Source organism: Phyllobates terribilis, unplaced genomic scaffold, assembly GCF_046119375.1.
Source record: "Phyllobates terribilis strain yellow unplaced genomic scaffold, ASM4611937v1 Scaffold_5__5_contigs__length_657084704, whole genome shotgun sequence".
Classification (NCBI taxonomy): domain Eukaryota; kingdom Metazoa; phylum Chordata; class Amphibia; order Anura; family Dendrobatidae; genus Phyllobates; species Phyllobates terribilis.
In genome coordinates, this window is record NW_027362765.1 from 527,122,820 (window position 1) to 527,146,377 (window position 23,558).

Below are 23,558 nucleotides of genomic sequence, written 5' to 3' on the forward strand. Positions count from 1 at the left end.
ATGCTGCCGGGCCACAGCAGCTCCATCAAAACTATAGTGGCCGCGGCCAGATACTGCGGATTCACCCCCTATTCAAATGAATAGGGGGTGGATCTGCAGCATCCAGCCATGGCCACTATAGAAATGTGAGAGCTGTTGTGTTCTGCGAGCTTCCAAGAGCTTTTGGCCGGTGCCAGTAACAGCTGGTCAGTGGGGGTGCCGGATATCGTATCTCCACAAATCAGATATTGATAAAAATGTAGAGGATTACCTCTTTAGATAACTGAATTTTGAACTTTTTGTTTTGTTGATCATATTACCGACAGCCTTCTTCACAGTCTCTACCATACATAAGAGCACTAGTTAGGACGTCCCGTGTTCTCTATTGTTCTCTATTAGAAAGCCACTGCCAAAAATGTCTGCTGGTGGTTTATCTCTGGGAGAGCAAAGTGATTGGCAGCCTCAATCAACATCTTCATCAACAATCAGACTGTATGGGGGTCTCAGACAACTGTTGGCCGAATCTGTTGATATCAGTAGGTTCAGCCATCATTAATTTAAAGTGTATGGGGGGCTTTTGATTATGCCATGGATGAATGACAATCTTACACATATAAGCTGTATGTGACTCACCCCCTGGGCCAGTGCTGTAGTGCGGCGCGCGTGCGCGCGGGGGATACCCGGAGCCGGATCCGATGGGGGTAGTAGTCTTCGTGTGGCGGTGACCCGGTCCGCGCCCAGGGTGGTCAAACTAAGTGGCGGTTATTGGTATGATGGTATTAGTGTCCGACTACGCCACCCGTTGAATGCGGCTATGAAGCCGCCGCTGCAGGGCAGTCCGCTGAGGCCGGTGGTACGGATGTGCAGCGTGGATGGTATAACCCCCAACGGGAGGGGTATGGCCTCAGGGCAGAGGATGAGGTTGATGTTGGGAGTGATGGTGTGGATGTCCCAGCACTAATGGTGCGACAAGGAAGCACGGAGACGCGAGGGTACAGTTCAGGGTCTTTACTGATGGTACAAGGCAAATTCCCCCGGGAGTACTGGCTAGTAGTTGGGGCCTGGTTAGTCTGCGAGTAAGCCGGAGTTCCCCTGGCCAGGTGGAGTTGTAGGCCTTCCCGTTAGTCTGTACCCTTCCTGGCTACCCTGCTTTCGGCGGTTACAAGTAGCCCACGTCCCTGGGTATACCGTGTGGTGCTCACCCGTATGGCTGGTGACCTGGGGCCTCCTGTTAGCCTCCGCTCCGGAATGGCGGTGCTGGTCCCTTCGTTGTGACTGAGCCTCCGGGCTTTTATGGCCAGAGGACCTGGAATCCCCTGCCGGATGGATTCTGCTGCTGGGTATATCTTAGTCCCCACAGCCTCGGACTCCTGTGTCCGGTTTTAGTACCTTCTCCCAGGGCGAGCTCTGCACAGCTCCAGCCCCTGGCGCTTCTCCTTGGCTCCTACAGAGCTCCTGATGTCTCTCTGTCCCTGTTTCTGCGTGTCCAGACCAGACTCCGTCTCTGTCTGGAACTCCTCTCTCTAACCCTGCCTCAGCCCCAGTTTATATAGGGGAAGTTCTTCCCCTCCCAGGACTGGGCAGGAGGTGTGGCATGCTTAGGATTCCTGCCCAGGAGACCTCCCACCTGCTCACAGACGTAATACTGCTATTACTGTGGAAACCAGACCCCTGGGGTGCCACATTCCCCCCTAGTGAAATTTAGTACTCCTGGACTAAACATAACAGGGTATAAACAATAACCATTAAATACATGAGATGGTCACGGCGTGTCCGTAACCGGGAAGCAATAAAGGTGTCCATTTCACCAAAGAACAGGGAGCCGTAACCAGGTAGGGGTCTGTCCTGCCCCGAGTCTTTAACAGTCTGTAGTCCATTCCTGGGTTACGCTCCAAACATATTTACAACAGAGTTCCGGTTACTCACTGTCCATAACCTGTCAGTCCATATAAAGAAATCTGCAACTGAAAAACATAATTAGCAACGGCTACAACAAAACAGGTAAACATAAAATAGTTAAAGCAACTAGCCAACTTAGATTCTCCAACGTACGGGCATCTGGCCTCTGGTAACCCTAGTGGACTTACGGAGCTCACTAACTGGTCCTGCACTACAGGGTGTAGGAGGTGTTATGGGCAGGCTGGGCAGCATTCTGCGCACTCTTTGGCTCACTAGGGGCACGGCAGGCTCACTACTAGCAGAGGGTTGATCCTCCTGTACTGCTGGTGTGGACTCTTCTGCCTCTTGGGCCGGCTGCTCTTCCAGCTCTACTGGTTCTTCTGTAGGCACTTGCGGGGCTGGCTGGAGAAAGGTGAGGACGGGTACCACGACAGCACCGTTTACTTGTGTCCAAGACCGGGGGAAGTCTCAGAGTACAGTCCTGATCATTTCTTCCCTTTCCTCTGCGGGTTGAGGGTTTTCTTGATCTTCTTCAGGGCTTTGCAGCTGCTCGGGACACTTCTTCAGGTGGTCTCTGGAGACAACGGCTGTGGTTTCTCCTCCATCCTTACTGATCACGCAAATCTTTGGGCTCTCATGGCTTGATGGCAGTACGGTGTACGGGTCCTTCTCCCACTGGTCGTCCAACTTGTGGAGCCGTCTTTTCCTCTTCAAGACCTGCTCTCCAGGTACCAGGGGAACAGCGGGAGCATACTGATTATAAGCCCTCTCTTGCCTTTCTCTAGCTTGAGACAGACTTCGCTCCACGCTCTCCTGCACTTTCCGATACTGCTGCTGCCGTCCTGTATCCCAGTCTGCCTCTGGCGAGGTGTCCTCGGGCGTCAGGACTCCCATATCCAGGTCGATAGGCAGCTTACCAGGTCTCGCTCTCATTAGGTAAGCCGGGGTACAGTTGGTAGAACCTACAGGGATGTGGTTGTATAGGTCCACCAGATCAGGCAGCTTCTCAGGCCACATACTGCGTTCTTCCAGGGGCAATGTTTTCAGGAGGTCTATCACCACCTGGTTCATCTTCTCGCAGAGTCCATTAGTTTGTGGGTGATAGGGCGTTGTTCTTATCTTCGTGCAGCCATACAGGTTGCAGAACTCCTGGAAGACTTCCGCTTCGAAGGCTGGCCCTTGGTCTGTCAGCACTTGGTCCGGGTACCCGTGTGGACGGCAGAAGTGCTGCTGGAAGGCTCTAGCTGCTGTTTGAGCCGTTAAGTCCTTGACCGGGACCACCACCAGGAACCGGGAGTAATGATCTACGATTGTGAGGGCGTAGACATACCCAGATCTGCTTGGAGCCAGTTTCACATGGTCCAGGGCTACTAGTTCCAGTGGCTGTCGGGTGATGATGGGCTGCAAGGGAGTCTTCTGGCTGGCACGGTCCTTCCTTCTTAGGTGGCACGGTCCACAGTCTCTGCACCACCTCTCGATGGCTCCTCTCATGCCTATCCAGTAGAACCGTTCACGCAATAAGAACTCCAGCTTCTTCCACCCGAAATGTCCTGCTCCGTTGTGGTACGCCTCCAGAATCATAGCCGCGTCTCGTCTGGGGACCACTACCTGCCAGGTCAACTCATGTGTTCGAGAGTTAACCATTCTCTGGCACAACTTCCCCTGTAGAGGAACAGCCTACTTTTCTCCTTCCACAGTTGCTTAGTCTCCTCTGGGGCGTCTGGGTCCAGACTGGCATCGGCTTGGGTCAGCATTTCCTTCACCAGACGGACTGCAGGATCACTGTCTTGCGTCTCCGCCCAGTTGTAGTGGGGCAAGGGATTGAACGTTGCGGAGCGCCTGTCCTTCACACGGTGGGAATACAGGGTAATCCCATGACGGTGGAACGCAGGGAGCTCAACTTCTTCCAAATCTTCTGGATCTTCCCCTACGTCCGGTAAGTTCGGCATTCTAGACAGGGCATCCGCGTTGGCATTTGAGCGTCCTGCCCGGTATTTGATGGTGAATTCAAAGTTGGACAGGCGAGCCATCCATCTCTGTTCCAGAGCACCGAGCCTTGCAGTGTCCAGGTGTGTCAACGGGTTGTTATCCGTGTACACGATGAATTTGGAGGAGGCAAGGTAATGCTTAAAACGTTCGGTCACTGCCCACACTACTGCCAGGAACTCCAGCTTGAATGAGCTATAATTCTCAGGGTTCCTCTCGGTGGGTCGTAGCTTTCGGCTAGCGTAAGCGATTACCCGTTCTTTTCCTTGCTGGATCTGGGACAGCACGGCTCCTAGCCCGATGTTACTTGCGTCCGTGTGGAGGATAAAGGGCTGGCTGTAGTCTGGATATGCCAGGATTTCTTCCCCCGTGAGGGCCATCTTCAGCTGGCAAAAGGACTCCTCTTCCAGCTGTTCCCACCTGAAGGGCGGCTTCTGGTTTTTGGCTTTTCGAGATTGACCTATCAGGAGGTCCTGCATAGGGGCTGCCATTTTGGTGAAACCGGGAATGAATCTTCGGTAGTAGCCTACCAACCCGAGGAACTGCCGCACTTCCTTTATGCTGGAGGGTCTTGGCCAGTCCTTAATCACGGTGATCTTATCAGGGTCAGGAGCCACTCCGTCAGCACTCACCACATGTCCCAGGTATTGCACCTTTGGTTTCAGGAGGTGACACTTGGAGGGTTTCACCTTTAGGCCGTAGTTTGCCAGGGCTTCGAACACTTCTGCCAGGTGTTTCAGGTGGTCCTCGTAGGTCTTGGAATAGACGATGACATCGTCCAGGTATAACAGGACCGTCTCGAAGTTCCGGTGTCCCAGACAGCATTCCATCAACCGTTGGAAGGTTCCTGGTGCGTTGCAGAGCCCGAACGGCATGCAGTTAAATTCGCTGAGACCCATCGGGGTGGTGAATGCGGTCTTCTCCCGGTCTGCCTCTGCTACAGGAACCTGCCAGTACCCGCTAGTGAGATCCAAAGTAGAGAAGAAGTTAGCAGATTTTAATGCAGCTAACGACTCTTCTATCCTTGGTAACGGGTACGCATCTTTGTGTGTGATACGGTTGACCTTCCTGTAGTCTACACACATTCTCATAGTGTTGTCCTTCTTTTTCACTAAGACTAGTGGAGCTGCCCAGGGGCTACAGCTGTCCCTGATTACCCCAGCCTCCTTCATGTCTCTAAGCATCCCCTTGGCGTGTTGGTAGTGTGCAGGGGGTACGGGTCGGTATCTCTCCTTTATGGGAGGATGGTCTCCCGTGGGGATGTGGTGTTCTACCCCCTTTACTCGCCCGAAGTCTAACGGGTGTTTACTAAACACTCTCTCGTACTCCTGAACCACCCGATAGACTCCTTGTTTCTGGTGTGAGGGAGTGGAGTCAGTACCCAGATGTAGTTGCTGACACCAGTCCTCCACTGGTTTCTTAGAGCCGTTACCTTCCTCTGGTTGAGATGGAGGCAAGGGTTCCACGGCCTGTACAGAATTCTGGTTTATGGTGAACAATTTAGCTAGCGTGGCATACCGGGGCAGGTGTACTTCTCTCTCACCGATATTTATGATGCGAACGGGCACCCTCCCATGGCGTACATCGACCACCCCCCGTGCTGTCAAAATGGTGGGCCTACTGTCTGAGTAGACGGGTTCTACCATTGCTTGGTAGTCTCTACCTCTTAGACCAATAGCTGCCCGGCACCAAATCATCATCTCACTTTTTGGGGGCATGGCAATAGGGAACGGGTCACACATTCTCACGCTACCTATCTCACCACCAGATAGTTCCACCTGTTGCCGCTTCATCAGTGCCCGGATCTCTTTTTGGAGCACACGCTGCTGGCCGGAACTGGCGTTCTTGGCAACCTGCTGTAAAATGAGAATCACCTCTGCAAGACAATTTTCAATTACATTGGTTCCCAGGGTGATTCTAGGGTGACTCTCATGACGGTCTATGTCCACTATAATCAGTCCTTGTGCCGCCAGTTCGACTTTACCGATTTTAATGGTCACCTCCTTGAATCCAACCTGCGGCACGGGCTGACCATTGCTGGCGATGATAATCAGGTCGTCGTCTGGGTAGCGGGTTATGTCCGAATCATTCCAGTACTGCTTGAAGAGCACGTACGGGATGGTGGTGACCTGTGACCCCGTGTCTAGTAGGGCACTCATAGGAATGCCATCCAGTACCACAGGCAAGATTGGACGTCCCCCTACGTATTTATCACGCCAGTTTGATGGGCCTGATGGTCTTATGCCTGGGGGTTGGCCCTCTACCCCAGGTTGTGCCCGTTTAAATGACAGTACCTTGCCACATGTCCGGGTTAATTGCAGCGGCGGCAAATAGGTCGTCCGTCCTCGTTGTATCGATCGCTGGGTCTTCCTCTGGCCGGTGGGGTCCTCCTTGGTCGGCGCCACGGGATGTCCTCCGGTCCGGATGCCAGCTCGATCTTCCCTGCAGTAGAAACCTGTAAAGACTGCACAGTTCGGGTTAGCGCGGCAACGCTTTTAGTTAGCTCTTGGACCTGATGGTGCAGGTCTGTAGCCGGGTCACTGTTTAAAGCCTGCGCATCAGCTCCCACAGTCCCTGCAGACAAGGGCGCCGTCTCCTGGTGGTAAGTGATAGCAGGGCGCCTGTGGGTCACAGCGCCACCTGGTGCCGGTTCTCGGAGCACCCGGATGGCTCTGTCCTTGAACTGTGCAAAGTCCAGGTCAGGGTCCTGTAAGGCCATAGCCCGCAACTGGGTTCGGTGGACATTGCACAGTAGACCCTCAATGAATTGTTCAGTCAACAGCTTATCTTCATTTCCCACGCTGTCAGGGTCTGCCTGCTTAATGGCTCTCAGGGCCTCTTGTAGGTTTAGAGCATAGTCTCTTATACTCTCCTGTGCCCGTTGTTTGCACCCATAAAATCTTAGTTTTATTTCGGCTGAGGTGCGGGTGTCAAATGTGTCTTTCAGCCGGGTTAGTAGGTCTCTGACCATCCTCTTCCTCCCAGGTGGCCAGGACTTTACCTCCCTTTGGGCTGCCCCGATTAATTGGGCCACCAGGATGCTCACTTTTTGCGCCTCCGTGAGGGGATACACCTGGAATAGGCTATCCAGCCTTTCTCTGAAGTCATTTAGGGTATGTGACTCCCCTGAGTACTGGGGTAGCCAGGCTGCCCCCGGGATATAGGGCATGGTGAAAGGCATGACCGCAGCAGCGGTGGCGCTGGCGGCGACTGTGGCGGTGAAGCTCTCCTCCGTATCCGACATTCTCCTCCCCCCTAGTGGACCGTGGCCTACCTTGCGATGATCCTCTTCCGTAGGCCGCAGCTCCGCAGTGGATCGTCAGGGTTGAGGACCTTCCGTCGCGCTCCTGTGACGTCGGCGTCTGCTGGGCTCCTTCCAGGACCTTACGCAACGTCCGGACGTGAGGCGGGGCTTCAGTTCTCGCGGGCTTTCGGAGTCCACGCCCCTCTTCTTCCCGCGTGGCGCCCTCAAGATGGCGTCCAATGGCGGGAAAACTCCACGGATGGCGGGAAGAAGGCAGAAGATGGCGTCGGATGGCGGGAAACGACTCCGGACGGCGGGAAACTTCACCACAGGTAAGTATAAAAGTCTCTTTTTCAGGCACGCAGTACCCGGTGGTTGCGGGCACGAAATCCTGCTGACTACGCCAAAGTTGACTCACCCCCTGGGCCAGTGCTGTAGTGCGGCGCGCGTGCGCGCGGGGGATACCCGGAGCCGGATCCGATGGGGGTAGTAGTCTTCGTGTGGCGGTGACCCGGTCCGCGCCCAGGGTGGTCAAACTAAGTGGCGGTTATTGGTATGATGGTATTAGTGTCCGACTACGCCACCCGTTGAATGCGGCTATGAAGCCGCCGCTGCAGGGCAGTCCGCTGAGGCCGGTGGTACGGATGTGCAGCGTGGATGGTATAACCCCCAACGGGAGGGGTATGGCCTCAGGGCAGAGGATGAGGTTGATGTTGGGAGTGATGGTGTGGATGTCCCAGCACTAATGGTGCGACAAGGAAGCACGGAGACGCGAGGGTACAGTTCAGGGTCTTTACTGATGGTACAAGGCAAATTCCCCCGGGAGTACTGGTTAGTAGTTGGGGCCTGGTTAGTCTGCGAGTAAGCCGGAGTTCCCCTGGCCAGGTGGAGTTGTAGGCCTTCCCGTCAGTCTGTACCCTTCCTGGCTACCCTGCTTTCGGCGGTTACAAGTAGCCCACGTCCCTGGGTATACCGTGTGGTGCTCACCCGTATGGCTGGTGACCTGGGGCCTCCTGTTAGCCTCCGCTCCGGAATGGCGGTGCTGGTCCCTTCGTTGTGACTGAGCCTCCGGGCTTTTATGGCCAGAGGACCTGGAATCCACTGCCGGATGGATTCTGCTGCTGGGTATATCTTAGTCCCCACAGCCTTGGACTCCTGTGTCCGGTTTTAGTACCTTCTCCCAGGGCGAGCTCTGCACAGCTCCAGCCCCTGGCGCTTCTCCTTGGCTCCTACAGAGCTCCTGATGTCTCTCTGTCCCTGTTTCTGCGTGTCCAGACCAGACTCCGTCTCTGTCTGGAACTCCTCTCTCTAACCCTGCCTCAGCCCCAGTTTATGTAGGGGAAGTTCTTCCGCTCCCAGGACTGGGCAGGAGGTGTGGCATGCTTAGGATTCCTGCCCAGGAGACCTCCCACCTGCTCACAGACGTAATACTGCTATTACTGTGGAAACCAGACCCCTGGGGTGCCACATATGCGCCATATACTCACAAGCACATCAGTTTTCTATGCAGTAAGCTTTTTTTAGTTGCCAGTAATACGCATTGCAGAAACTACAATAGTCATGTGTCATACTGAGGCACAGGTGTGTCCATATAATTTCTAGGGGCTTTACTTGTAATTCCCCTTTAAATCTTTTGATCCTTACTGATGTCCCTGATATTTTAGAAGATTAGGCTAAAAGAATCAGTGTGAGTCAGTAGATATTAAAATGAAATCTAAACTTATAGGTTCCGAAAAGCGATTTGGTTTTTCCTTGAATTGGTGAGATATAAGGAACCATATTGCTCCACACTGAGGGCATCACTAACTTCTTAAGATGGAAGGTATATACTTGTCATTGCTACTCCAACCAGTCCATAAACCAAAGGGTTAATTCCTAGTGGCCCATGTTGGTCCTTACATGTCTAGACCTGATAATGTCTATGGAAATATCTTGATGGAGGTTTCTCAAGCTTCTAACAGTCAGTGAAAAAAGGACAGCACTAGCATGCCATCAGTGTGTTGGCTGCTTCTTCATGGACCTATAGACTTGAATGTGTAGTTTTAATTTGTGGTCCTATCAAAAACAGACTTGTCTCCTGCAACCTACACTATAACGGTTGAGTGTTCTATCCGTGAGAAATACAGATTGAAAACGTACGTGAAATTGTATGTCTGAATGAGCACTTAATGATAGTCTGGATAGCCCTTTTCAGTTAAATGTTCATGATACTTTCTCTCAAGCTACCACCTCATGGTATTCATTTTGGCTCTGTCTCTCGTTTGAAAGCCATTTCTGCTTTATTATGCCTGCTTATATAGCACAAACATATTTTGCAGCCAGGGGTGTACATAGAAATAATGGGGCCCCATAGAAGAAGTTCTAATTGGGCCACCCCCGAAATTTTTTTTTTACTATTGGGCAGGGTACAGAAGAGAATATCTTCCTCCTACTGATGCCCTAGATTCCCCTTTCATTGCACTTATAAAGTATGATGCCAACAAAAGTGCCACACAAACAATGTATGATACCCCCACAGTGACTTCCTCCACACACAGTTTGACACTGCTGTACCCCACCTCAACTCCCCCAGCAAAGTATGGTAACCCCAAAACAGCATGATTCCCCAACTGCGACCCCCCCCCCCCCCCCACACACACACACAGCTCTCATTGCAGTATAATGGCCCTACACCTCACCACACTGTATAATGCTCCCCACTAGCTCTATAAACAGTATAATGGCTCCCACACAACCCTCCACACAGTATGATGGACTACACACAAACCTTCAAACTGTATAATTGCTTCCATACAGTATAATGGCCCCCACATAGCCCTCCAAATATTATAATGGCCCCCACATAGCCCTTCATATAGTATAATGCGCTCCCTATAGTGCTCCATATAGTAGAATGCACTCCCCATAGTCCTCCATATAGTATAATACACTGCCCATAGTCCTCCATATACAAGTGCTTCTCACTAAATTAGAATATCATCAAAAAGTTAATTTCAGTTCTTCAATACAAAAAGTGAAACATATATTATATAGAGTCATTACAAACAGAGTGATCTATTTCAAGTGTTTATTTCTGTTAATGTTGATGATTATGACTTACAGCCAATGAAAACACAAAAGTCATTGATAGCAGCCTTCAGCTCGTCTGCATTGTTGGGTCTGGTGTCTCATCTTCCTCTTGACAATACCTCATAGATTTTCTATGGGGTTAAGGTCAGGCGAGTTTGCTGGCCAATCAAACACAATGATACTGTTGTTTTTAAACCTGGTATTGGTACTTTTGGCAGTGTGGACAGGTGCCAAGTCCTGCTGGAGAATGAAATTTCCATCTCCAAAAAGCTTGTCGGCAGAGGGAAGCATGAAGTGCTCTAAAATTTCCTGGTAGATGGCTGCGCTGACTTGGGTCTTGAAAAAACACAATGGACCTACACCAGCAGATGACATGGCTCCCCAAACCATCACTGATTGTAGAAACTTCACACTAGACCTCAAGCAGCTTGGATTGTGGCATCTCCACTCTTCCTCCAGACTCTGGGACCTTGATTTCCAAATGAAATGCAAAATTTACTTTCATCTAAAAACAACACCTTCTCCTTGGCCCAGGTAAGACTCTTCTGGCGTTGTCTATTGGTCATGAGTGGCTTGACACCAGGAATGCGACACTTGTAGCCCATGTCCTGGATACGTCTGTATGTGGTGGCTCTTGAAGCAATGACTCCAGCAGCTGTCCACTCTGTATGAATCTCCCCCAAATTTTTGAATGGCCTTTTCTCAACAATCCTTTCAAGGCTGCAGTTATCTTGGTTGCTTGTGCACCTTTTCCTGCCACACTTTTTCCTTCCACTCAACTTTCCATTAATATGCTTGCATACAGCACTCTGTGAACAGCCAGCTACTTTAGCAATGACCTTTTGTGGCTTACCCTCCTTGTGGAGTGTTTCAATGACTGCCTTCTGGACATCTGTCAAGTCAGCAGTCTTCCCCATGATTGTGGAGCCTACTGCAACAGACTAAGGGACCTTTTTAAACGCTTAGAAAGCCTTTGCTGGTGTTTTTTGTTAATTATTCAAATTTACTGAGATAATGACTTTTGTGTTATCATTGGCTGTAAGTCATAATCATTAACATTAACAGAAATAAACACTTGAAATAGATAACGTTCTCAACTGTTGGCAATGATTCTATATAATGAGTTTCACTTTTTGTATTGAAGAACTGAAATAAATTAACTTTTTGATGATATTCTAATTTAGTGAGAAGCATTTGTAGTATAATGTGCTCCCCATAGCCCTCCATGTAGTATAATGCGCTCCCCATAGTCCTCCATATAGTATAATGCGCTCCCCATAGCCCTCCATGTAGTATAATGCGCTCCCCATAGCCCTCCATGTAGTGTAATGCGCTCCCCATAGCCCTCCATATAGTATAATGATCTCCCCATAGCCCTCCATGTAGTATAATGCGCTCCCCATAGCCCTCCATGTAGTATAATGCGCTCCCCATAGCCCTCCATGTAGTATAGTGCGCTCCCCATAGCCCTCCATGTAGTATAATGCGCTCCTCATAGCCCTCCATGTAGTATAATGCGCTCCCCATAGGCCTCCATATAGTATAATGCGCTCCCCATAGGCCTCCATATAGTATAATGCGCTCCCCATAGTCCTCCATATAGTATAATGCGCTCCCCATAGCCCTCCATGTAGTATAGTGCGCTCCTCATAGCCCTCCATGTAGTATAATGCGCTCCTCATAGCCCTCCATGTAGTATAATGTGCTCCCCATAGTCCTCCATATAGTATAATGCGCTCCCCATAGCCCTCCATGTAGTATAGTGCGCTCCCCATAGGCCTCCATATAGTATAATGCGCTCCCCATAGCCCTCCATGTAGTATAATGCGCTCCCCATAGCCCTCCATGTAGTATAATGCGCTCCCCATAGCCCTCCATATAGTATAATGCGCTCCCCATAGCCCTCCATGTAGTATAGTGCGCTCCCCATAGGCCTCCATATAGTATAATGCGCTCCCCATAGCCCTCCATGTAGTATAATGCGCTCCCCATAGCCCTCCATGTAGTATAATGCGCTCCCCATAGCCCTCCATATAGTATAATGCGCTCCCCATAGTCCTCCATATAGTATAATGCGCTCCTCATAGCCCTCCATGTAGTATAGTGCGCTCCTCATAGCCCTCCATGTAGTATAATGCGCTCCCCATAGCCCTCCATGTAGTATAATGTGCTCCCCATAGCCCTCCATGTAGTATAATGCGCTCCCCATAGTCCTCCATGTAGTATAGTGCGCTCCTCATAGCCCTCCATGTAGTATAATGCGCTCCCCATAGCCCTCCATGTAGTATAATGCGCTCCCCATAGCCCTCCATGTAGTATAATGTGCTCCCCATAGCCCTCCATGTAGTATAATGCGCTCCCCATAGTCCTCCATGTAGTATAGTGCGCTCCTCATAGCCCTCTATGTAGTATAATGCGCTCCCCATAGCCCTCCATGTAGTGTAATGCGCTCCCCATAGCCCTCCATGTAGTATAGTGCGCTCCTCATAGCCCTCCATGTAGTATAATGCGCTCCCCATAGCCCTCCATGTAGTATAATGCGCTCCCCATAGCCCTCCATGTAGTATAATGCGCTCCCCATAGCCCTCCATGTAGTATAATAAGCTCCCCATAGCCCTCCATGTAGTATAGTGCGCTCCCCATAGGCCTCCATATAGTATAATGCGCTCCCCATAGCCCTCCATGTAGTATAATGCGCTCCCCATAGCCCTCCATGTAGTATAATGCGCTCCCCATAGCCCTCCATATAGTATAATGCGCTCCCCATAGTCCTCCATATAGTATAATGCGCTCCTCATAGCCCTCCATGTAGTATAGTGCGCTCCTCATAGCCCTCCATGTAGTATAATGCGCTCCCCATAGCCCTCCATGTAGTATAATGTGCTCCCCATAGCCCTCCATGTAGTATAATGCGCTCCCCATAGTCCTCCATGTAGTATAGTGCGCTCCTCATAGCCCTCCATGTAGTATAATGCGCTCCCCATAGCCCTCCATGTAGTATAATAAGCTCCCCATAGCCCTCCATGTAGTATAATGCGCTCCCCATAGTCCTCCATGTAGTATAGTGCGCTCCCCATAGCCCTCCATGTAGTATAATGCGCTCCCCATAGCCCTCCATGTAGTATAATAAGCTCCCCATAGCCCTCCATGTAGTATAGTGCGCTCCCCATAGGCCTCCATATAGTATAATGCGCTCCCCATAGCCCTCCGTGTAGTATAATGCGCTCCCCATAGCCCTCCATGTAGTATAATGCGCTCCCCATAGCCCTCCATATAGTATAATGCGCTCCCCATAGTCCTCCATATAGTATAATGCGCTCCTCATAGCCCTCCATGTAGTATAGTGCGCTCCTCATAGCCCTCCATGTAGTATAATGCGCTCCCCATAGCCCTCCATGTAGTATAATGTGCTCCCCATAGCCCTCCATGTAGTATAATGCGCTCCCCATAGTCCTCCATGTAGTATAATGCGCTCCCCATAGTCCTCCATGTAGTATAGTGCGCTCCTCATAGCCCTCCATGTAGTATAATGCGCTCCCCATAGCCCTCCATGTAGTATAATGCGCTCCCCATAGCCCTCCATGTAGTATAATGTGCTCCCCATAGCCCTCCATGTAGTATAATGCGCTCCCCATAGTCCTCCATGTAGTATAGTGCGCTCCTCATAGCCCTCCATGTAGTATAATGCGCTCCCCATAGTCCTCCATGTAGTATAATGCGCTCCCCATAGCCCTCCATGTAGTATAATGCGCTCCCCATAGCCCTCCATGTAGTATAATGCGCTCCCCATAGCCCTCCATGTAGTATAATGCGCTCCCCATAGCCCTCCATGTAGTATAATGCGCTCCCCATAGCCCTCCATGTAGTATAGTGCGCTCCTCATAGCCCTCCATGTAGTATAATGCGCTCCCCATAGCCCTCCATGTAGTATAATGCGCTCCCCATAGCCCTCCATGTAGTATAGTGCGCTCCCCATAGGCCTCCATATAGTATAATGCGCTCCCCATAGCCCTCCATGTAGTATAATGCGCTCCCCATAGCCCTCCATGTAGTATAATGCGCTCCCCATAGCCCTCCATATAGTATAATGCGCTCCCCATAGTCCTCCATATAGTATAATGCGCTCCTCATAGCCCTCCATGTAGTATAGTGCGCTCCTCATAGCCCTCCATGTAGTATAATGCGCTCCCCATAGCCCTCCATGTAGTATAATGTGCTCCCCATAGCCCTCCATGTAGTATAATGCGCTCCCCATAGTCCTCCATGTAGTATAATGCGCTCCCCATAGTCCTCCATGTAGTATAGTGCGCTCCTCATAGCCCTCCATGTAGTATAATGCGCTCCCCATAGCCCTCCATGTAGTATAATGCGCTCCCCATAGCCCTCCATGTAGTATAATGTGCTCCCCATAGCCCTCCATGTAGTATAATGCGCTCCCCATAGTCCTCCATGTAGTATAGTGCGCTCCTCATAGCCCTCCATGTAGTATAATGCGCTCCCCATAGTCCTCCATGTAGTATAGTGCGCTCCTCATAGCCCTCCATGTAGTATAATGCGCTCCCCATAGCCCTCCATGTAGTATAATGCGCTCCCCATAGCCCTCCATGTAGTATAATGTGCTCCCCATAGCCCTCCATGTAGTATAATGCGCTCCCCATAGTCCTCCATGTAGTATAGTGCGCTCCTCATAGCCCTCCATGTAGTATAATGCGCTCCCCATAGCCCTCCATGTAGTATAATGCGCTCCCCATAGCCCTCCATGTAGTATAATGCGCTCCCCATAGCCCTCCATGTAGTATAGTGCGCTCCCCATAGCCCTCCATGTAGTATAATGCGCTCCCCATAGCCCTCCATGTAGTATAATGCGCTCCCCATAGCCCTCCATGTAGTATAATGCGCTCCCCATAGCCCTCCATGTAGTATAATGCGCTCCCCATAGCCCTCCATGTAGTATAGTGCGCTCCTCATAGCCCTCCATGTAGTATAATGCGCTCCCCATAGCCCTCCATGTAGTATAATGCGCTCCCCATAGCCCTCCATGTAGTATAATGCGCTCCCCATAGCCCTCCATGTAGTATAGTGCGCTCCTCATAGCCCTCCATGTAGTATAATGCGCTCCCCATAGCCCTCCATGTAGTATAATGCGCTCCCCATAGCCCTCCATGTAGTATAGTGCGCTCCTCATAGCCCTCCATGTAGTATAGTGCGCTCCTCATAGCCCTCCATATACTGACTTTCATTACTGTCCCCACTGCGGTATATGATTTCAGTCACCCTGTCTGTGTGTCTTTGGAGTATAGGAAGAAACCCACTCAAAAACAGCGAGAACATACAGATTTTGTATTCTGTGGGATTAGAATGTAGGACCCAAGTACTACATAGAAAAAGAGCTAACCACTGAGCATTCGGCCACGTTCAGTATTTGGGGAGTTTTTTACCTCAGTATTTGTAAGCCAAAACCAGGTGAGGAACAATCAGAGGAAAAGTATAATAGAAACAAGTCACCACTTCTGTATTTATCACCCACTCCTGGTTTTGTCTTACAAATACTGAGGTAAAATACTGACCGAATACTGAACGTGTGAACATGTTTAGGTTCTGGTATTATGATGATAATGTGATCCTGATCCTAATGGTGTCACATACTTCTTCCCTGTTGCAATAGACACAATAAAACTCATTTAGCATTACCACTGTAAGGCCAAGTTCACATGAGCGTATAAAAAAATAAACTGTCCGGTTTTCATCCAGAAAAAACGTCCGATTTTTAATCTGTATTGGCAACCCTATGCTATCCGTATGTCCTATTTTTATATATTTTTTTCATTTAAATCTGTATGGCACTCAATTTTATTCACTGTTGATGCATAAAACTATAAGGGTATGTGCCCACGATCAGGAGCCGCTGCGGCCCCGACGCTGCAGAACAGCTGCACCACTTCCGCCCTCATTGTGCAAATGAGCGGCTGTGATTTTTTTTTTTTCACATGCGGACTTTCCTCATTGATGCAAGTCTATGGGGAAAGTCCACATGCGGACTCGCTAGAGAAATTGACATGCCGTGGTCCTGAAAGACGCGTCACATGTCAGTTTCCGCAGGTGATCCGCAGGAGCACGGAGACGCATAGTGGACATGGGATTTCTAGAAATCCATCCACATCTGTCCGCTGTGGGTTTGACGCTGCATAAACACGTAGCTTCATACCCGCACCGGCTCCTGACCGTGGGCACATACCCTAACAAGACCAAATAACGTTACTTATGTTATTAATGACAATGTATCCATTAAAATCAGATTGTATATGGCTGATACAAATTGGATCTATTTTTTTCTCTGTACCTCCATAGACTTGAATGTGTGACTCTCATCCCAAAATGTAAAAGAAATTAGTGACTGCTGCAATTTTTTTTTTTTTCCCCTCCACCAAGACGCTCGGTTTGTGTGAGTAAAATACGGTCGTGTGAACGTGGCTTAAGAATTACACTTTGCAAAAAAACTGGCTATGTCATAGAAGTAGCAAACACATTGGGCATCCTCGTTGCACTGCACAACTTTACGCACTAAACGCTCGCTGATCAGCTACTTGTTTCCTGAGCTTCGATCATTTAATTGCCCATTCACACAAGATGACCGCTCTGATTGATCTGTGATAGACCACTCAGTGCATATAGCCAGCCATTGTCCTCAGCAGCTCAGGTCTTGTTTACACAGGTTGATGTGCTGCCGAGAACGATCTTTTGAGCAAACCAAAAGATCATTTCACCTAACAAACAAGCGGTTTGCTCTTTTGTCGGGGGCTCGAGAGCCTGTTTAGACTGCATGATTATCGTGAAAGAAGAGTTTTTTTGTTAGTCTTGTTCATGATAATCGTGCTGTGTAAATGCCCTTTAAAAATGTACTTGTTGCCCACAGCAACCAATAAGAGCTCAACTTTAGTTTCTTATTGGGCTCTGGAAAAATGAAAGCTGCACTGTGATTGGTTGCTAAGGGCAACAAGGCTAGTTCTTTAAAAAAGGTAGCCCTGCGATACAAAATGGGTACAGGGACTTTCGCTCATGGCTATCATGCATGTACTCCACCATCTTATGCCAATCTTTCCTATCTGTCACAGGATTAAAAATTGCACATATCTTTTAAAAAAAATTTGGTGGCACCTTTTCAATTTTCCATTGCACCCAATACCGCTTTCTGGTGCGTCTTATTTAGTAAAAACGCTCTCATGCATGTGGGCAAATTATAATGCTGTGTGATATCTAATTTACAAGTAGTTGTAATACAATACTTATAGAGCCCAAAATATTATTGCATTTGTACCCATCTTTTTTGTCTAATTTTGGTATTTTTCATCTGTTTTTCCTTCACCCCTAATTCTTCTTTTAACTTGTGTTCACCTGTTTATTTTTTTCATGTTCGGGTTTGGGGTTCACAGTTGTTTTAAGTTAATTAATCAGTTGTGACCTTCTAAAAAGTTGCAAAATTTATCACAAATTTACTTAATTTTTATAAACACTAGATATTTTGGTGCAAATTTTGCAACATTTTGGGGAATGTAGTTTTTTTTGGATTTATGAAGCCACAAAGCAGGTTAAAAAAGAAAATAAAGACCATTTTTGAATTTTCACAAAATTCATGAACCGCGTGGGCCATTTTGAAAACTGGGGACAGAAAATGTCAACAAATACCACAAGACAAAAAAGTAAAGTGACTAAAAAATCGCAAATGATGAATTGGGGCCGTAGACTGCTGTAGAGTCCCATTGTCCCACCATATGCCTCCAGTTTAATTCAGAAGCATAACTATCTGCAAAATAAATGTTACATTGGTGGTGGTCACTGTCCCATTTAGCCACGCGACTACAGTAAGGAAGAGTTTGAATAGAGCGCCAATTAAGCAGTCACACTGCCGCTCCATTCACACTTCATAGAAGTGCAGATTTTTGGTGGCGGTACTTATATGTTGTTAACAGCTGTAGTAGTAATGATTCCAAAACTGTAAACTAGTTATGCTTTTCCATAGACAGAGCCTGTAGTATCTAAAACGGCACATTCCAGAGATGTTTTCAGGGTGGTGTACAGCCGAAGTGAGTTCCTCTGTTAATTAATGTCCGTACATTGCATCCTTTTAAAACCATTTTGGCAAGTGAAGTGTTCTGGATAATCTATTATAGATACTCTGTGCCCTGTAGATTTTTTTTTTGTTGTTCATAACTCGCCCATTCCTAATAATAGAACTTACTATATTTTGTTCAGAAGTTGAGACTCAATACGTTGTTAATCTTCATTATTGCTGGAAAATGATCAAAAAAATTAGGCACTTTTTTTTTTTTTTAGACATTTTGCCTTTTTTGTGGTTTAAAGGAAATCTATAAGCAGGTTTTTCCTATGTACGGTAATCTGAGAGCCAACATGATGTAGGGGCAGAGAGCCTGATTTCAGTGATGTATCACTTACCGAGCTGCTTGGTGCAGTTTTGATAAAATCCCTGTGGTTTCTCTGTTGTAGATGTTACAGTGCTATGAATGCTGAGCTGTGTATAACCCTGCCCACACTACTGATTGGTAGAATTCCAACAACGCATGCCAATCAATGGTGGAGGCGGGGTTACACAGATTAGCTTGACTGGCTTGCATGTGAGACCTAGTCAGGAAGTGATAATCTCCTGCTGATAAAACATTGATTGTATTGAAACTAGAACACACAGCCCAGTAAGTGATACATCATTGGAATCTGGGTATCTCCCTCTACATTATTCTGCTTTCAGATTAAATAACAGTCTGCTAAAAGATTCCCTTTAAAGGTTTATCCATGACTTTGATATTGATGGCCAATCAATAAAAAGTCCTGGATAACACCTTTAATGATTGCAGGTACTCTATTGTCAACTATTTCATGCTTTGGGGGGATATTTGTCCCCCAGCTATAAGAATAGTACATTATGGAAGTAATTTGCAGCATGGACAAATAATAAGTGTAGACAGGTTGTATTCAGAAGACCTTCCGGTGCTGGATTATATTTTTATTATAAAGTACTATACCGTATGGGGTCTTTGGGGTCTTCCCATACAGTTACCTAAATAATAACATACAGTGGCCAAGAAACAGCTTCATACATAAAGTAATCTAATAACAGGGCACCCCCCTTGAGTTAGGCGGTCTGATGTGCCATGTGTGATGACATAGGCTGCACAATTCATATGGCCTGCCCTGATTATAAGCATGTGAAATAAATAAAATCAAAATTAGAAGCGCTACTAGACTTGGACCACTGGTTAAATGCCGTCCCCTTGATAGATGCAGTTCTAGGACTCAGAAGAACTTGGAGAAACTTTATTGGGAGAGAGGAAGAGCCTGGTTTCATGGGCCATTTGTTACAGTGGACCTGCAAGGTCTTGGGTAAACATAGTACTGGAAAAAGAAGCCCTGCGTTGTTTCTCAACTTTCTAATCAGACAGCGGTGGCATTCTATGAATAGAAATAAATTGCAGCGTTCACTTTCAAAATAGGCAGTTCCTTTGTCAGACCGTGTCTGACAGTGTCATGCTCTGCAGCCTCGTGCTGTACTTCCCTTTTAGTCTCTGAAGATGGATCCAAAGAGAATGATCTATCTCAGACCTGGATAATATGAGGTATGTCGCCAGCAAAGAATACAACACTGACATTTAAAAATCTGCAGCTGCAAAATATTTAGGATTAGCGGAATAATGCAATGTAATAATTGCATTTAAAACATATTTCCAACTCTTTAGTCAAAATTTTCTTACAGATATTTGCCCTGAGGGCACAGTGATAAATTGTTTTTCATTTAAAAATTACAAACTTTAGATTTTTACAAAGTTTTTTTTATAGCTGTTTTCTACCAATCTGTAAAATCAAATGAAATCCATATAGAAGGCTTGAGGCATGTGTGCTGCCATGAATGTGTATCTTACTCCATATGTAAGTGACTTTCACTTGTCTACTAATCTAACTTGTATGAAAGGCGAAATGAGGAATATGCACAAGGTTGACATTGTGGGTGCTGCCATACTAATGGCCTGCTTGTTTAGATATTGGGTGCCACCTAAGGCTTTATGCTGACGTCCGTTTTTTCTTTACTCCCACATGGGGAAAAAAAAGACTAATTTTCATCAGGTCCTGTTCACACTGTATTTCTGCAGTGTGTTCTGGTGATTCTGTTTGAATCCTCTAAAAACAGGATTCAGACGAACCCCCGATGGTGCAGTGACACCAGCAGAGTTAAAATAAATTCAGCTTTTATATTTTTTTTCTGAAGTTGTCCATTTAGGCACAGAAATGTAGCAGATTTTATCAGTATTTCTCCCGTTTGTGTAAAAAAAAAAAAAACCTCAACAGTTGGCATTAGCATGCAAAAAGGGACGTCTCCTTGTTTTTTTTTATCACAGACACACTGTCCACTAAAAAAAAAACAGGGTACGTACATATGAACATCCCCATAGGCTGTAATGGGTTTGTGTTTTATCTGTGAAAAACACCGAAAGTTTGTGTATGTGAATCACGAACATATGAATGAGGCTTCAGACCAGAGAAGTATTAGCTTATTAGGATAGGCAAAGGCAACATTGTTGCATGAATTAAAGTTTGGGCCAGAGCTGCTTGGTCTAGCCATGAATTAAAGGGGTATTCCCATCTCCAAGATCCTATCCCAATATGTAGTAGTGTAATAATAATAACATTAGCAAATATCTCCAATTAGAAATGTAGTTTAGTTTTTCTGATTCGCTATGTCTCTTTCCTCATGTGCAGGCATTGCAGGACCTTAGGTATCCATGGTTATAACCACTAGCAACTGGCTAACTGTTACTATATATGTGGACATATCCATGGAAAACTAAGGTCCTGCAATGCCTGCACATGAGGAAAAAGACCTAATGAATCAGAAAAACTATGCTACATTTCTAATTGGAGGCATTTGCTAATGTTATTATTATTACACCTACTACATATTGGGATAGGATCTTGGAGATGGGAATACCCCTTTAACTATTGGGCCAGAGCGGCTTGGTCTAGCCTAACAGTCCCATGTACAACTTAATTTGGCATTAGTAAATTACACAATAGAAAAGTCCTACTGGAATTGATGGAATGTTACTGTCATACACCACACCAATAAAGGTGCCATCAAAAGTTGTGCAACTCACTGCTTTCCTACAAAAGTTGGTTACGGTTCTTAAGGTTCATTCACATGTCAGTTTTTCACGTACTAGTGCTATCAGTTTTTTGTTTTTTTACAAACGGCTCTCGTACCTATGATAGTCTTTGGGGCTGTTCACATGTCTGTGATTTTTTTTTTTTTGCAGATCGAGTGGTCCGTGCAAAATCACGGAGACATATTTGATATTGATCTGAGTGTCGTAAAACTCGGCAATGAAGGTCAATGGGTCTGTGAAAAAATCAGACAGCACTTGGATGCTCTCCGTGTGCTGTCTGTCTTCACTGACTGATAGGAGAAGGTGGAGAAACTTTTTTTTTTCTTTACCAGTGAAAAACTGATGACACTCAGTCCGTACTTCTTGTACGTGCAAAAAACCTGACGTCTGAATTGGCCTTGATTTGTCTCGTACCTCTAGCCTTAGGGTATATTCACATCATGCCGATTTTCTGCAGAAAAAACAAGTACTAAGCATGTTCTATTTTGCAAATTGTTATCCTTAGCAGAACAAAACAGGTGATCGTAAATGTTATACGAGCGAACCCGAACTGTAGAGTTCAGGGTTCATATTGGACACTAGTCAGGTGCTGAACTCCGAACACAGACTTCTCCCGGAAGTCTGTTTTAAGAGTTTGGATTTCGGGAGAGAGACTTTTGCAGCCCCCTATCCCTTACTAAAACCATTGTACAGCACCAAAGTTCTGGCCCCCATTGACTTCTGTTGGATACGGGTTCAAGCTCGGGTAGAGTTCTGGTACCCGAACCGAACTTTGGACTAAAGTCGGCTCGAACTTGACGAACCCGAACATCTACGGGTCCGCTCATCTCTACTTATAACCATTTAAACTGGTTTACATGCAATACTGTTATTATATGATTTCTATCTATTTTTTTTTTTTTGCATGCCACCAATTCCTTTATGACATTGATTAGAATGGGAAAATGAGGTCATTCATTTTTCTGTTGATTTCCTGAAATGACTTTATTCCTTCGCAGTAACTGGGCCTGTCTGATCTTTATGATGGTAGAGGTTTCAGACCTTTGTTATATGCAATCAAATCTAGTTACACTGCGCAAAAAAATCATGTAAACCCATTACTAAGTTATCAGAGCCTTCAAATCTAGCGTGCATGAGGGCAGCCCTGATGAAACATTAACTTTCACAATTGTTTAAGCCATGTTCCCACGTGCCAAAACACTGCTTTTATTCTACTGTTTTGCATCAAAACACCCGATAGTAATCTGATTATTGCATTATTTCTGCATTTTATAATACGGTTTTTAATTTTCTTTAATGCAGTTTTGGTGCAGATTAAATGAAGCGTATTATTTTATGACTTTTGTTTGTGCAAAAATGAGGGGATTCTTCTTTATTGCGTTGTTTTTCACATGCATTTTTGCAACTTCCCCATAGAAGCCTATATGGAAAAGTGAATGTCTCTTGATGCTTAGTGGGCATGAGTTTTCATGAAATCATGTTCTCTTTGCTGCTAATCACAGCAGATATTGCGTACAAACAGCATTGGACAAAAAAAAAACATGGTGCTTATACCTTGTGGGAACATGAGCTCCCTCCCTTACAAGATAGTAGTTCCTAGAGGTGTGCAGGAACTACATCTATCACTCTACTCAATAAAGAAATTCCATGGTCTTTTGAGCTATGAGCTGGTGTGTAGAAATGCATCAAAATCTTCTTGATTTTTAAAGTTTTCTGCATAATAAATTTGACTAAGGACGCAGTCAGACTTCCATATAAATTGGACCGAGATTGGAACGCAGAGCAGGAACTGGCCAGCGGCAATCCACAGCCCGAGCGTGACCAGTTGATGTATTTTTATATAGTTGTCACACTTGGGTCGGGAGAGCTGCTGGCCAGTCCGTGCCCTGCGTTCCAATCTCGGTCCGATTTATACAGTCGTCTGACAGCACCCTAAAACAGAGACCATTCCCAGTTTTGTGTTGACTCTTCAAATTGGGCAAATAATGGCTCATTCAGATGTCAGTGATTTTTTTTTTTTTGAGTACACACAAAAAACGGTCTGTTTCATCAGTGTTTTTTTATTCGATTTTCAGCCGAGTTTGATCAAAGTGGCAGATTTTAATCCATGTTTCTATTAAGAAAAAATTGCAGGAAGTTTCTCTGGCTCCTTCTATCAAACAGTCCTTGAAAAATGCACTTTCTGATTATTTTCATGGAGCCATAGACTTGTA

General features: G+C 46.8%; 1 protein-coding gene across 3 annotated transcripts in view; it reads left to right on the top strand.

Annotated features, from left to right (window-relative positions):
* PALD1 (phosphatase domain containing paladin 1) overlaps positions 1-23,558 on the top strand; it is a 354,590-nt gene that overhangs the window by 88,446 nt on the left and 242,586 nt on the right. Inside the window, exon 1 of one of the 3 annotated variants that reach the window (XM_073685735.1) lies at positions 19,679-19,803. The exons of the other annotated variants lie outside the window; for them this stretch is intronic. Coding sequence (XP_073541836.1) covers positions 19,799-19,803 — 5 coding nt within the window. The 5' untranslated portion in view covers positions 19,679-19,798. Of the gene's footprint in view, positions 1-19,678; positions 19,804-23,558 lie in introns of those variants that run through there. 3 annotated transcript variants of the gene reach the window in all.